The following is a 14070-nucleotide window of genomic DNA, read 5'->3' as shown; positions in this document are numbered from 1 at the left end:
CTACCTGGCTTGTTGATGACACTGGCAGATCTATTCAGGTAGCCAATCAGAACTTCTGTGATTTCTTTTTTTCTTTGCAACGCCAAAGCAGGGGAAGCTTTGGCCATCCCACTCACACTGCACATGGGGGGAAAATAAACATTCTTATTCTGTCCACCATTAGCATTTTGCACTTTTTTCAAAGCAATCTTGCTTATTCTTGAAATGCTACTCACACGACATGGTAGTTTGTGCAGTTTATATTTGCAGTTGCATTCTTGAGCATCATTGGGCTGAAACTTGGGAGGATCGACTTCAGTATCAGATGGAACCAAGAAAACCAGTCTTCTCTGTTGAATCGTAGGAAATGCGGACTGATGATGTTGAAGGTCCTATTCATCGCACGATCTCTCACAGCAGGTTGGAAATCAGGGACCTGTCAAATGATAACATGAGAGGATTCAAACGCCATGATACCCCAGACAGCATGCAACATAGGATGTAACAGCATACTTGATATGAATGAGTGCCCTACAGCTGATGTAGAGGGTTAGATACATGACTAATTACTGACTATGCTCGGTTTCAAGCCGTTCCGTTATCCATCTTAACCGGGTGTCAAGAGTAGCCTACCTTTCCACTTGCTGTCAACTGTGTCAGGAATTCATTCACATTTTCCAGAGCATCACCATCCTCGAGAACCTCAAACACATGGTCTATTTGGTCTGTGTCATTCAAAGCGCCTGAGCTCAGTGTGAACTGTGCCACCTGAGTAGGAGTGAGCACAGACAACGATCCGGCCTAAAAAAAGGAAATCAATATGAAATCACACAGCAGAAATTGCCAAACAAAAGGTAAGACATTTCAGTTTGGAATAGGAATACTTTAACCGCAGTCGCCACTTACACTGGAGAAGTTGGCATTGAGGGCTTGCAGATCCTGCAGGGTTGCGAAACGAGAGAAGCTGCCAAAGTTTACCTGTACCCACTCTCCACTACCGTTGATCAATGAGACACAGCCAGGATCTGCGAAAAAGACAGAAACAAAGTCATTGTCAAGGTATAACCACCACATGCTATCGAGACTTTACCAATTTGGCCTGAGCTCTTGCCTTTACCTGATGAGTCATTTCTTGAAAGGAAGGGCTTGATGAAATGAGTGAAGACTGCTGACTTTCTTTCTCTTTCCATGAATGCCTTTTGGCTGTTGAATGCCTGGATGCTAAATTTAAAGGAGAAGGCTTTTAATACCTTAACATTTACAAAACAGCAGGTTCCTCTGCAATCTTGTTCACAGTGGAGCAATGTATCACATATGTGCTTACACAGTCTGGTACGTCTTGCAGCTCAAGTTCTTGGAGCTTAGGCAGAATAGGAAGTTGGGGGATGGAGAGGCCAGAAATGGACGAATCTTTGTCTGGAACCAGCTGTTTACAAAGTCCTCATTCTGCAGTTGTGCCTGGCTGAAGTTGGCAATTCTTATCTCCCCAAGAGCCTCAAGCGCATGTGACAATGACGGGTTGCTGTTGTTGGGGGCCTGGAATTGGAAAAATCATTTTGGTTTAACACAGAATTCCAACAGGGAAACACCAGATTTTGTAAAATTTCGGGATTGGATTTACCATGCTGGCGTATGTCACAAGAGCCTGGTCTAGTGCCGGAGAAGTTTCCTTGAAGAAAAGCTTCCAGACCTCAACGGGGTAAGACCTTTGGCTTTCCAGTGAGCAGTTCATCAGTGTGACCAAGTTGCTGGCTGTGAGATTTGTAGCCTTTGAAAATAATTAGAAAAGAAATCAAACAAACACTTTTAGAGCTTAGTGAAATTAGTATCAGGAGGGGTAATGTTGAAAAAGCAAAATCTGTCTCTGGGATTCACAGCTTATATACCAGTCTTACCAAGGTACAGGCATGTTCAGTGATGCTTAAATTGCACAGGGCTTCAGAGGAATTGCCAACAGACAGTTTGACTTGTGATCTGAGGAGGACAATAAAAAAGTAAACCATCGACACCTTAGATATATTGTGGAAGGGAACTTTGCCTACCCAAACCCAGCAACAGACAAAACAGTAATTCACCCACCTATTAACTGCAGCACAGATGAGGTCCTCTGTGAAAAGACAATAATTGTGTATCAGATATTGTACCTTCAGAATGCGATCTTGTCATCAAAGTTGAAATATCTGGTGATTCAGAAACTTACCATTAACCGGGGTCTCCTTGCACTGGGGACAAGCAAAACACAATTGTTAGTCCAATAGCTAAACGTATTTAAAGTTAAAATATATCAACGTGGCCTCCTTAACAAAGTGACTGTGCCAAACTTGTGTCTTGTACATTTTTATCAAATATTGTAAAAGCCATCAATAGACCCATAGAAATGAACTCACCATGAAGGAATCTGGAACTGAGCAACCTGTTTTAGAAAATATTGAAATGAAGACATGGCATCAGTTCAGCTATTATCACAGTTGTGGCAATGGGCCGATCTGAAAAAGTTTGTAAGCAGAGAATTTGGACACTTACGTGGAAATGTCTCCTTGAGATACTTTATGCTTGATCTCAAACTGTGTGAATCCTGCAGTTCCAGGGATTCCACATTTTGCCGAAGACCAGTGAGTCTGAAGGAAGAAAGTAGAAGTCATTGTGACTTGTCAGAAGCCAAAGTTTGACATCATCCTGCAAAAACTTAAAATGTTGCACTTTGGACTGCAGACATATTATCTCTTACATAGCTGCGTAGGATGCACAGCTGATGTTACTGGGTATCACCACCAAGCTGCCAGGGTGGAGGCTCGCCAACACAGGAAACAAGTTGACCTGGAACCACTGCTCAAAGTTTTCAGGGTCAAATTCTTTAAATTTAGGAGCAAGGGCTGTCAAGGTCAGGTTCAAGATGGTGTCTCGTACACCTGCATTTCTGATGAGGGTGATGTTTTTCTGGAAATAAAAGGATTCACGTTCCAGTTTAGGAGGACATTTTGCATTTCTGAAATCATTGTAGTGAAAGCAAGCTTGGTGACCCATCTTTGTACTTTAGTGCATCAGGGGCATCAATCAAGCAATCCTTGGTGGCCATTCATTCAAGAAGCATGACATAATTGTTTCCTTTTGAGTGAAATCCTGGCCACTTATTAGATTCTGCTAAAATGTATCCACCCTCAGTCAACTTCCAACAAGACAGTTTACCAGCCAGTTTTGTGTTAATATACGGCAACCTTAAAGGTAAGCATTCACCTGCTTGGACATCAAAGCAAAGGCCTGGAAAAACATCGCCAACTGCTTATCTTCAGGGTCCTTTGTCAATTTCTTCAACACTTTCGTTACGAGGGTCTTATTCTCCAAAATGCTGCTGTCTTGATCCAGGAGCAGCTCAGCCGTCTGGTTTGGTGAGAGGGAGTCCACAACTGCCACCTGATGAAACAAACCAAGAGGATATATAAATTGCTCTTCTCTTTGATATGGCAAAGCCACAACTGTATGCAGATTTTCCAAGTTACGCATATTGTGCGGCTGTTTTCAAGAAAGATCGGTAGGAAAATGTCGCACTTACTCCAGAGAGGTTGAAGACTTTGAGTTCAGAGTATGATGTGTATTGGGAAAAGGAACCCAGGTTTGCTTCAAGCCATTCTGCATCACTGTGAATTCCCTGCCTGCAAACTAAGGCACGTAGAGAGACATTAACATATGCACCGTTTAGCAAGCATTATTTTGCATTGATACACATGAAAGAAGTAAATTATCAATTTTCTTCTAACTGCCATTTCAGCATACTTTTTCACAATTCAAAGTCCATGGCGAAGCACACATGGCACATGGCACAATTGACTGCGTCAGCCCTACCTGGCTTGTTGATGACACTGGCAGATCTATTCAGGTAGCCAATCAGAACTTCTGTGATTTCTTTTTTTCTTTGCAACGCCAACGCAGGGGAAGCTTTGGCCATCCCACTCACACTGCACATGGGGGGAAAATAAACATTCTTATTCTGTCCACCATTAGCATTTTGCACTTTTTTCAAAGCAATCTTGCTTGTTCTTGAAATGCTACTCACACGACATGGTAGTTTGTGCAGTTTATATTTGCAGTTGCATTCTTGAGCATCATTGGGCTGAAACTTGGGAGGATCGACTTCAGTATCAGATGGAACCAAGAAAACCAGTCTTCTCTGTTGAATCGTAGGAAATGCGGACTGATGATGTTGAAGGTCCTATTCATCGCACGATCTCTCACAGCAGGTTGGAAATCAGGGACCTGTCAAATGATAACATGAGAGGATTCAAACGCCATGATACCCCAGACAGCATGCAACATAGGATGTAACAGCATACTTGATATGAATGAGTGCCCTACAGCTGATGTAGAGGGTTAGATACATGACTAATTACTGACTATGCTCGGTTTCAAGCCGTTCCGTTATCCATCTTAACCGGGTGTCAAGAGTAGCCTACCTTTCCACTTGCTGTCAACTGTGTCAGGAATTCATTCACATTTTCCAGAGCATCACCATCCTCGAGAACCTCAAACACATGGTCTATTTGGTCTGTGTCATTCAAAGCGCCTGAGCTCAGTGTGAACTGTGCCACCTGAGTAGGAGTGAGCACAGACAACGATCCGGCCTAAAAAAAGGAAATCAATATGAAATCACACAGCAGAAATTGCCAAACAAAAGGTAAGACATTTCAGTTTGGAATAGGAATACTTTAACCGCAGTCGCCACTTACACTGGAGAAGTTGGCATTGAGGGCTTGCAGATCCTGCAGGGTTGCGAAACGAGAGAAGCTGCCAAAGTTTACCTGTACCCACTCTCCACTACCGTTGATCAATGAGACACAGCCAGGATCTGCGAAAAAGACGGAAACAAAGTCATTGTCAAGGTATAACCACCACATGCTATCGAGACTTTACCAATTTGGCCTGAGCTCTTGCCTTTACCTGATGAGTCATTTCTTGAAAGGAAGGGCTTGATGAAATGAGTGAAGACTGCTGACTTTCTTTCTCTTTCCATGAATGCCTTTTGGCTGTTGAATGCCTGGATGCTAAATTTAAAGGAGAAGGCTTTTAATACCTTAACATTTACAAAACAGCAGGTTCCTCTGCAATCTTGTTCACAGTGGAGCAACGTATCACATATGTGCTTACACAGTCTGGTACGTCTTGCAGCTCAAGTTCTTGGAGCTTAGGCAGAATAGGAAGTTGGGGGATGGAGAGGCCAGAAACGGACGAATCTTTGTCTGGAACCAGCTGTTTACAAAGTCCTCATTCTGCAGTTGTGCCTGGCTGAAGTTGGCAATTCTTATCTCCCCAAGAGCCTCAAGCGCATGTGACAATGACGGGTTGCTGTTGTTGGGGGCCTGGAATTGGAAAAATCATTTTGGTTTAACACAGAATTCCAACAGGGAAACACCAGATTTTGTAAAATTTCGGGATTGGATTTACCATGCTGGCGTATGTCACAAGAGCCTGGTCTAGTGCCGGAGAAGTTTCCTTGAAGAAAAGCTTCCAGACCTCAACGGGGTAAGACCTTTGGCTTTCCAGTGAGCAGTTCATCAGTGTGACCAAGTTGCTGGCTGTGAGATTTGTAGCCTTTGAAAATAATTAGAAAAGAAATCAAACAAACACTTTTAGAGCTTAGTGAAATTAGTATCAGGAGGGGTAATGTTGAAAAAGCAAAATCTGTCTCTGGGATTCACAGCTTATATACCAGTCTTACCAAGGTACAGGCATGTTCAGTGATGCTTAAATTGCACAGGGCTTCAGAGGAATTGCCAACAGACAGTTTGACTTGTGATCTGAGGAGGACAATAAAAAAGTAAACCATCGACACCTTAGATATATTGTGGAAGGGAACTTTGCCTACCCAAACCCAGCACCAGACAAAACAGTAATTCACCCACCTATTAACTGCAGCACAGATGAGGTCCTCTGTGAAAAGACAATAATTGTGTATCAGATATTGTACCTTCAGAATGCGATCTTGTCATCAAAGTTGAAATATCTGGTGATTCAGAAACTTACCATTAACCGGGGTCTCCTTGCACTGGGGACAAGCAAAGCACAATTGTTAGTCCAATAGCTAAACGTATTTAAAGTTAAAATATATCAACGTGGCCTCCTTAACAAAGTGAATGTGCCAAACTTGTGTCTTGTACATTTTGATCAAATATTGTAAAAGCCATCAATAGACCCATAGAAATGAACTCACCATGAAGGAATCTGGAACTGAGCAACCTGTTTTAGAAAATATTGAAATGAAGACATGGCATCAGTTCAGCTATTATCACAGTTGTGGCAATGGGCCGATCTGAAAAAGTTTGTAAGCAGAGAATTTGGACACTTACGTGGAAATGTCTCCTTGAGATACTTTATGCTTGATCTCAAACTGTGTGAATCCTGCAGTTCCAGGGATTCCACATTTTGCCGAAGACCAGTGAGTCTGAAGGAAGAAAGTAGAAGTCATTGTGACTTGTCAGAAGCCAAAGTTTGACATCATCCTGCAAAAACTTAAAATGTTGCACTTTGGACTGCAGACATATTATCTCTTACATAGCTGCGTAGGATGCACAGCTGATGTTACTGGGTATCACCACCAAGCTGCCAGGGTGGAGGCTCGCCAACACAGGAAACAAGTTGACCTGGAACCACTGCTCAAAGTCTTCAGGGTCAAATTCTTTAAATTTAGGAGCAAGGGCTGTCAAGGTCAGGTTCAAGATGGTGTCTCGTACACCTGCATTTCTGATGAGGGTGATGTTTTTCTGGAAATAAAAGGATTCACGTTCCAGTTTAGGAGGACATTTTGCATTTCTGAAATCATTGTAGTGAAAGCAAGCTTGGTGACCCATCTTTGTACTTTAGTGCATCAGGGGCATCAATCAAGCAATCCTTGGTGGCCATTCATTCAAGAAGCATGACATAATTGTTTCCTTTTGAGTGAAATCCTGGCCACTTATTAGATTCTGCTAAAATGTATCCACCCTCAGTCAACTTCCAACAAGACAGTTTACCAGCCAGTTTTGTGTTAATATACGGCAACCTTAAAGGTAAGCATTCACCTGCTTGGACATCAAAGCAAAGGCCTGGAAAAACATCGCCAACTGCTTATCTTCAGGGTCCTTTGTCAATTTCTTCAACACTTTCGTTACGAGGGTCTTATTCTCCAAAATGCTGCTGTCTTGATCCAGGAGCAGCTCAGCCGTCTGGTTTGGTGAGAGGGAGTCCACAACTGCCACCTGATGAAACAAACCAAGAGGATATATAAATTGCTCTTCTCTTTGATATGGCAAAGCCACAACTGTATGCAGATTTTCCAAGTTACGCATATTGTGCGGCTGTTTTCAAGAAAGATCGGTAGGAAAATGTCGCACTTACTCCAGAGAGGTTGAAGACTTTGAGTTCAGAGTATGATGTGTATTGGGAAAAGGAACCCAGGTTTGCTTCAAGCCATTCTGCATCACTGTGAATTCCCTGCCTGCAAACTAAGGCACGTAGAGAGACATTAACATATGCACCGTTTAGCAAGCATTATTTTGCATTGATACACATGAAAGAAGTAAATTGTCAATTTTCTTCTAACTGCCATTTCAGCATACTTTTTCACAATTCAAAGTCCATGGCGAAGCACACATGGCACATGGCACAATTGACTGCGTCAGCCCTACCTGGCTTGTTGATGACACTGGCAGATCTATTCAGGTAGCCAATCAGAACTTCTGTGATTTCTTTTTTTCTTTGCAACGCCAACGCAGGGGAAGCTTTGGCCATCCCACTCACACTGCACATGGGGGGAAAATAAACATTCTTATTCTGTCCACCATTAGCATTTTGCACTTTTTTCAAAGCAATCTTGCTTGTTCTTGAAATGCTACTCACACGACATGGTAGTTTGTGCAGTTTATATTTGCAGTTGCATTCTTGAGCATCATTGGGCTGAAACTTGGGAGGATCGACTTCAGTATCAGATGGAACCAAGAAAACCAGTCTTCTCTGTTGAATCGTAGGAAATGCGGACTGATGATGTTGAAGGTCCTATTCATCGCACGATCTCTCACAGCAGGTTGGAAATCAGGGACCTGTCAAATGATAACATGAGAGGATTCAAACGCCATGATACCCCAGACAGCATGCAACATAGGATGTAACAGCATACTTGATATGAATGAGTGCCCTACAGCTGATGTAGAGGGTTAGATACATGACTAATTACTGACTATGCTCGGTTTCAAGCCGTTCCGTTATCCATCTTAACCGGGTGTCAAGAGTAGCCTACCTTTCCACTTGCTGTCAACTGTGTCAGGAATTCATTCACATTTTCCAGAGCATCACCATCCTCGAGAACCTCAAACACATGGTCTATTTGGTCTGTGTCATTCAAAGCGCCTGAGCTCAGTGTGAACTGTGCCACCTGAGTAGGAGTGAGCACAGACAACGATCCGGCCTAAAAAAAGGAAATCAATATGAAATCACACAGCAGAAATTGCCAAACAAAAGGTAAGACATTTCAGTTTGGAATAGGAATACTTTAACCGCAGTCGCCACTTACACTGGAGAAGTTGGCATTGAGGGCTTGCAGATCCTGCAGGGTTGCGAAACGAGAGAAGCTGCCAAAGTTTACCTGTACCCACTCTCCACTACCGTTGATCAATGAGACACAGCCAGGATCTGCGAAAAAGACAGAAACAAAGTCATTGTCAAGGTATAACCACCACATGCTATCGAGACTTTACCAATTTGGCCTGAGCTCTTGCCTTTACCTGATGAGTCATTTCTTGAAAGGAAGGGCTTGATGAAATGAGTGAAGACTGCTGACTTTCTTTCTCTTTCCATGAATGCCTTTTGGCTGTTGAATGCCTGGATGCTAAATTTAAAGGAGAAGGCTTTTAATACCTTAACATTTACAAAACAGCAGGTTCCTCTGCAATCTTGTTCACAGTGGAGCAACGTATCACATATGTGCTTACACAGTCTGGTACGTCTTGCAGCTCAAGTTCTTGGAGCTTAGGCAGAATAGGAAGTTGGGGGATGGAGAGGCCAGAAACGGACGAATCTTTGTCTGGAACCAGCTGTTTACAAAGTCCTCATTCTGCAGTTGTGCCTGGCTGAAGTTGGCAATTCTTATCTCCCCAAGAGCCTCAAGCGCATGTGACAATGACGGGTTGCTGTTGTTGGGGGCCTGGAATTGGAAAAATCATTTTGGTTTAACACAGAATTCCAACAGGGAAACACCACATTTTGTAAAATTTCGGGATTGGATTTACCATGCTGGCGTATGTCACAAGAGCCTGGTCTAGTGCCGGAGAAGTTTCCTTGAAGAAAAGCTTCCAGACCTCAACGGGGTAAGACCTTTGGTTTTCCAGTGAGCAGTTCATCAGTGTGACCAAGTTGCTGGCTGTGAGATTTGTAGCCTTTGAAAATAATTAGAAAAGAAATCAAACAAACACTTTTAGAGCTTAGTGAAATTAGTATCAGGAGGGGTAATGTTGAAAAAGCAAAATCTGTCTCTGGGATTCACAGCTTATATACCAGTCTTACCAAGGTACAGGCATGTTCAGTGATGCTTAAATTGCACAGGGCTTCAGAGGAATTGCCAACAGACAGTTTGACTTGTGATCTGAGGAGGACAATAAAAAAGTAAACCATCGACACCTTAGATATATTGTGGAAGGGAACTTTGCCTACCCAAACCCAGCACCAGACAAAACAGTAATTCACCCACCTATTAACTGCAGCACAGATGAGGTCCTCTGTGAAAAGACAATAATTGTGTATCAGATATTGTACCTTCAGAATGCGATCTTGTCATCAAAGTTGAAATATCTGGTGATTCAGAAACTTACCATTAACCGGGGTCTCCTTGCACTGGGGACAAGCAAAGCACAATTGTTAGTCCAATAGCTAAACGTATTTAAAGTTAAAATATATCAACGTGGCCTCCTTAACAAAGTGAATGTGCCAAACTTGTGTCTTGTACATTTTGATCAAATATTGTAAAAGCCATCAATAGACCCATAGAAATGAACTCACCATGAAGGAATCTGGAACTGAGCAACCTGTTTTAGAAAATATTGAAATGAAGACATGGCATCAGTTCAGCTATTATCACAGTTGTGGCAATGGGCCGATCTGAAAAGTTTGTAAGCAGAGAATTTGGACACTTACGTGGAAATGTCTCCTTGAGATACTTTATGCTTGATCTCAAACTGTGTGAATCCTGCAGTTCCAGGGATTCCACATTTTGCCGAAGACCAGTGAGTCTGAAGGAAGAAAGTAGAAGTCATTGTGACTTGTCAGAAGCCAAAGTTTGACATCATCCTGCAAAAACTTAAAATGTTGCACTTTGGACTGCAGACATATTATCTCTTACATAGCTGCGTAGGATGCACAGCTGATGTTACTGGGTATCACCACCAAGCTGCCAGGGTGGAGGCTCGCCAACACAGGAAACAAGTTGACCTGGAACCACTGCTCAAAGTCTTCAGGGTCAAATTCTTTAAATTTAGGAGCAAGGGCTGTCAAGGTCAGGTTCAAGATGGTGTCTCGTACACCTGCATTTCTGATGAGGGTGATGTTTTTCTGGAAATAAAAGGATTCACGTTCCAGTTTAGGAGGACATTTTGCATTTCTGAAATCATTGTAGTGAAAGCAAGCTTGGTGACCCATCTTTGTACTTTAGTGCATCAGGGGCATCAATCAAGCAATCCTTGGTGGCCATTCATTCAAGAAGCATGACATAATTGTTTCCTTTTGAGTGAAATCCTGGCCACTTATTAGATTCTGCTAAAATGTATCCACCCTCAGTCAACTTCCAACAAGACAGTTTACCAGCCAGTTTTGTGTTAATATACGGCAACCTTAAAGGTAAGCATTCACCTGCTTGGACATCAAAGCAAAGGCCTGGAAAAACATCGCCAACTGCTTATCTTCAGGGTCCTTTGTCAATTTCTTCAACACTTTCGTTACGAGGGTCTTATTCTCCAAAATGCTGCTGTCTTGATCCAGGAGCAGCTCAGCCGTCTGGTTTGGTGAGAGGGAGTCCACAACTGCCACCTGATGAAACAAACCAAGAGGATATATAAATTGCTCTTCTCTTTGATATGGCAAAGCCACAACTGTATGCAGATTTTCCAAGTTACGCATATTGTGCGGCTGTTTTCAAGAAAGATCGGTAGGAAAATGTCGCACTTACTCCAGAGAGGTTGAAGACTTTGAGTTCAGAGTATGATGTGTATTGGGAAAAGGAACCCAGGTTTGCTTCAAGCCATTCTGCATCACTGTGAATTCCCTGCCTGCAAACTAAGGCACGTAGAGAGACATTAACATATGCACCGTTTAGCAAGCATTATTTTGCATTGATACACATGAAAGAAGTAAATTGTCAATTTTCTTCTAACTGCCATTTCAGCATACTTTTCACAATTCAAAGTCCATGGCGAAGCACACATGGCACATGGCACAATTGACTGCGTCAGCCCTACCTGGCTTGTTGATGACACTGGCAGATCTATTCAGGTAGCCAATCAGAACTTCTGTGATTTCTTTTTTTCTTTGCAACGCCAACGCAGGGGAAGCTTTGGCCATCCCACTCACACTGCACATGGGGGGAAAATAAACATTCTTATTCTGTCCACCATTAGCATTTTGCACTTTTTTCAAAGCAATCTTGCTTGTTCTTGAAATGCTACTCACACGACATGGTAGTTTGTGCAGTTTATATTTGCAGTTGCATTCTTGAGCATCATTGGGCTGAAACTTGGGAGGATCGACTTCAGTATCAGATGGAACCAAGAAAACCAGTCTTCTCTGTTGAATCGTAGGAAATGCGGACTGATGATGTTGAAGGTCCTATTCATCGCACGATCTCTCACAGCAGGTTGGAAATCAGGGACCTGTCAAATGATAACATGAGAGGATTCAAACGCCATGATACCCCAGACAGCATGCAACATAGGATGTAACAGCATACTTGATATGAATGAGTGCCCTACAGCTGATGTAGAGGGTTAGATACATGACTAATTACTGACTATGCTCGGTTTCAAGCCGTTCCGTTATCCATCTTAACCGGGTGTCAAGAGTAGCCTACCTTTCCACTTGCTGTCAACTGTGTCAGGAATTCATTCACATTTTCCAGAGCATCACCATCCTCGAGAACCTCAAACACATGGTCTATTTGGTCTGTGTCATTCAAAGCGCCTGAGCTCAGTGTGAACTGTGCCACCTGAGTAGGAGTGAGCACAGACAACGATCCGGCCTAAAAAAAGGAAATCAATATGAAATCACACAGCAGAAATTGCCAAACAAAAGGTAAGACATTTCAGTTTGGAATAGGAATACTTTAACCGCAGTCGCCACTTACACTGGAGAAGTTGGCATTGAGGGCTTGCAGATCCTGCAGGGTTGCGAAACGAGAGAAGCTGCCAAAGTTTACCTGTACCCACTCTCCACTACCGTTGATCAATGAGACACAGCCAGGATCTGCGAAAAAGACAGAAACAAAGTCATTGTCAAGGTATAACCACCACATGCTATCGAGACTTTACCAATTTGGCCTGAGCTCTTGCCTTTACCTGATGAGTCATTTCTTGAAAGGAAGGGCTTGATGAAATGAGTGAAGACTGCTGACTTTCTTTCTCTTTCCATGAATGCCTTTTGGCTGTTGAATGCCTGGATGCTAAATTTAAAGGAGAAGGCTTTTAATACCTTAACATTTACAAAACAGCAGGTTCCTCTGCAATCTTGTTCACAGTGGAGCAACGTATCACATATGTGCTTACACAGTCTGGTACGTCTTGCAGCTCAAGTTCTTGGAGCTTAGGCAGAATAGGAAGTTGGGGGATGGAGAGGCCAGAAACGGACGAATCTTTGTCTGGAACCAGCTGTTTACAAAGTCCTCATTCTGCAGTTGTGCCTGGCTGAAGTTGGCAATTCTTATCTCCCCAAGAGCCTCAAGCGCATGTGACAATGACGGGTTGCTGTTGTTGGGGGCCTGGAATTGGAAAAATCATTTTGGTTTAACACAGAATTCCAACAGGGAAACACCACATTTTGTAAAATTTCGGGATTGGATTTACCATGCTGGCGTATGTCACAAGAGCCTGGTCTAGTGCCGGAGAAGTTTCCTTGAAGAAAAGCTTCCAGACCTCAACGGGGTAAGACCTTTGGCTTTCCAGTGAGCAGTTCATCAGTGTGACCAAGTTGCTGGCTGTGAGATTTGTAGCCTTTGAAAATAATTAGAAAAGAAATCAAACAAACACTTTTAGAGCTTAGTGAAATTAGTATCAGGAGGGGTAATGTTGAAAAAGCAAAATCTGTCTCTGGGATTCACAGCTTATATACCAGTCTTACCAAGGTACAGGCATGTTCAGTGATGCTTAAATTGCACAGGGCTTCAGAGGAATTGCCAACAGACAGTTTGACTTGTGATCTGAGGAGGACAATAAAAAAGTAAACCATCGACACCTTAGATATATTGTGGAAGGGAACTTTGCCTACCCAAACCCAGCACCAGACAAAACAGTAATTCACCCACCTATTAACTGCAGCACAGATGAGGTCCTCTGTGAAAAGACAATAATTGTGTATCAGATATTGTACCTTCAGAATGCGATCTTGTCATCAAAGTTGAAATATCTGGTGATTCAGAAACTTACCATTAACCGGGGTCTCCTTGCACTGGGGACAAGCAAAGCACAATTGTTAGTCCAATAGCTAAACGTATTTAAAGTTAAAATATATCAACGTGGCCTCCTTAACAAAGTGAATGTGCCAAACTTGTGTCTTGTACATTTTGATCAAATATTGTAAAAGCCATCAATAGACCCATAGAAATGAACTCACCATGAAGGAATCTGGAACTGAGCAACCTGTTTTAGAAAATATTGAAATGAAGACATGGCATCAGTTCAGCTATTATCACAGTTGTGGCAATGGGCCGATCTGAAAAAGTTTGTAAGCAGAGAATTTGGACACTTACGTGGAAATGTCTCCTTGAGATACTTTATGCTTGATCTCAAACTGTGTGAATCCTGCAGTTCCAGGGATTCCACATTTTGCCGAAGACCAGTGAGTCTGAAGGAAGAAAGTAGAAGTCATTGTGAC

The 14070-nt window shown here is 42.6% G+C and overlaps 1 protein-coding gene across 1 annotated transcript in view; it reads right to left on the bottom strand.

Moving 5' to 3' along the window:
- The window catches only part of LOC117751551, a 51818-nt gene that overhangs the window by 33559 nt on the left and 4189 nt on the right, over positions 1-14070 (bottom strand). The window contains exons 12-68 of the mRNA XM_034563471.1: positions 13946-14040; positions 13810-13835; positions 13623-13644; positions 13502-13529; positions 13318-13396; positions 13044-13190; positions 12747-12958; positions 12540-12643; positions 12329-12447; positions 12056-12223; positions 11659-11858; positions 11448-11560; positions 11159-11265; positions 10843-11019; positions 10337-10545; positions 10132-10226; positions 9997-10022; positions 9810-9831; positions 9689-9716; positions 9505-9583; positions 9231-9377; positions 8934-9145; positions 8727-8830; positions 8516-8634; positions 8243-8410; positions 7846-8045; positions 7635-7747; positions 7345-7451; positions 7029-7205; positions 6523-6731; positions 6318-6412; positions 6182-6207; positions 5995-6016; positions 5874-5901; positions 5690-5768; positions 5416-5562; positions 5119-5330; positions 4912-5015; positions 4701-4819; positions 4428-4595; positions 4031-4230; positions 3820-3932; positions 3530-3636; positions 3214-3390; positions 2708-2916; positions 2503-2597; positions 2367-2392; positions 2180-2201; positions 2059-2086; positions 1875-1953; positions 1601-1747; positions 1304-1515; positions 1097-1200; positions 886-1004; positions 613-780; positions 216-415; positions 5-117 (exon numbers count right to left, since the gene is read on the bottom strand). Of these exons, the coding sequence (XP_034419362.1) occupies positions 5-117; positions 216-415; positions 613-780; positions 886-1004; positions 1097-1200; positions 1304-1515; positions 1601-1747; positions 1875-1953; positions 2059-2086; positions 2180-2201; positions 2367-2392; positions 2503-2597; positions 2708-2916; positions 3214-3390; positions 3530-3636; positions 3820-3932; positions 4031-4230; positions 4428-4595; positions 4701-4819; positions 4912-5015; positions 5119-5330; positions 5416-5562; positions 5690-5768; positions 5874-5901; positions 5995-6016; positions 6182-6207; positions 6318-6412; positions 6523-6731; positions 7029-7205; positions 7345-7451; positions 7635-7747; positions 7846-8045; positions 8243-8410; positions 8516-8634; positions 8727-8830; positions 8934-9145; positions 9231-9377; positions 9505-9583; positions 9689-9716; positions 9810-9831; positions 9997-10022; positions 10132-10226; positions 10337-10545; positions 10843-11019; positions 11159-11265; positions 11448-11560; positions 11659-11858; positions 12056-12223; positions 12329-12447; positions 12540-12643; positions 12747-12958; positions 13044-13190; positions 13318-13396; positions 13502-13529; positions 13623-13644; positions 13810-13835; positions 13946-14040 (6731 nt within the window). The remainder of the gene's footprint in view (positions 1-4; positions 118-215; positions 416-612; positions 781-885; positions 1005-1096; positions 1201-1303; positions 1516-1600; positions 1748-1874; positions 1954-2058; positions 2087-2179; positions 2202-2366; positions 2393-2502; positions 2598-2707; positions 2917-3213; positions 3391-3529; positions 3637-3819; positions 3933-4030; positions 4231-4427; positions 4596-4700; positions 4820-4911; positions 5016-5118; positions 5331-5415; positions 5563-5689; positions 5769-5873; positions 5902-5994; positions 6017-6181; positions 6208-6317; positions 6413-6522; positions 6732-7028; positions 7206-7344; positions 7452-7634; positions 7748-7845; positions 8046-8242; positions 8411-8515; positions 8635-8726; positions 8831-8933; positions 9146-9230; positions 9378-9504; positions 9584-9688; positions 9717-9809; positions 9832-9996; positions 10023-10131; positions 10227-10336; positions 10546-10842; positions 11020-11158; positions 11266-11447; positions 11561-11658; positions 11859-12055; positions 12224-12328; positions 12448-12539; positions 12644-12746; positions 12959-13043; positions 13191-13317; positions 13397-13501; positions 13530-13622; positions 13645-13809; positions 13836-13945; positions 14041-14070) is intronic.

Source organism: Cyclopterus lumpus, chromosome 22 (genome assembly GCF_009769545.1).
Source record: "Cyclopterus lumpus isolate fCycLum1 chromosome 22, fCycLum1.pri, whole genome shotgun sequence".
NCBI lineage: Eukaryota > Metazoa > Chordata > Actinopteri > Perciformes > Cyclopteridae > Cyclopterus > Cyclopterus lumpus.
This window is presented reverse-complemented; position numbering and strand designations above follow the sequence as displayed.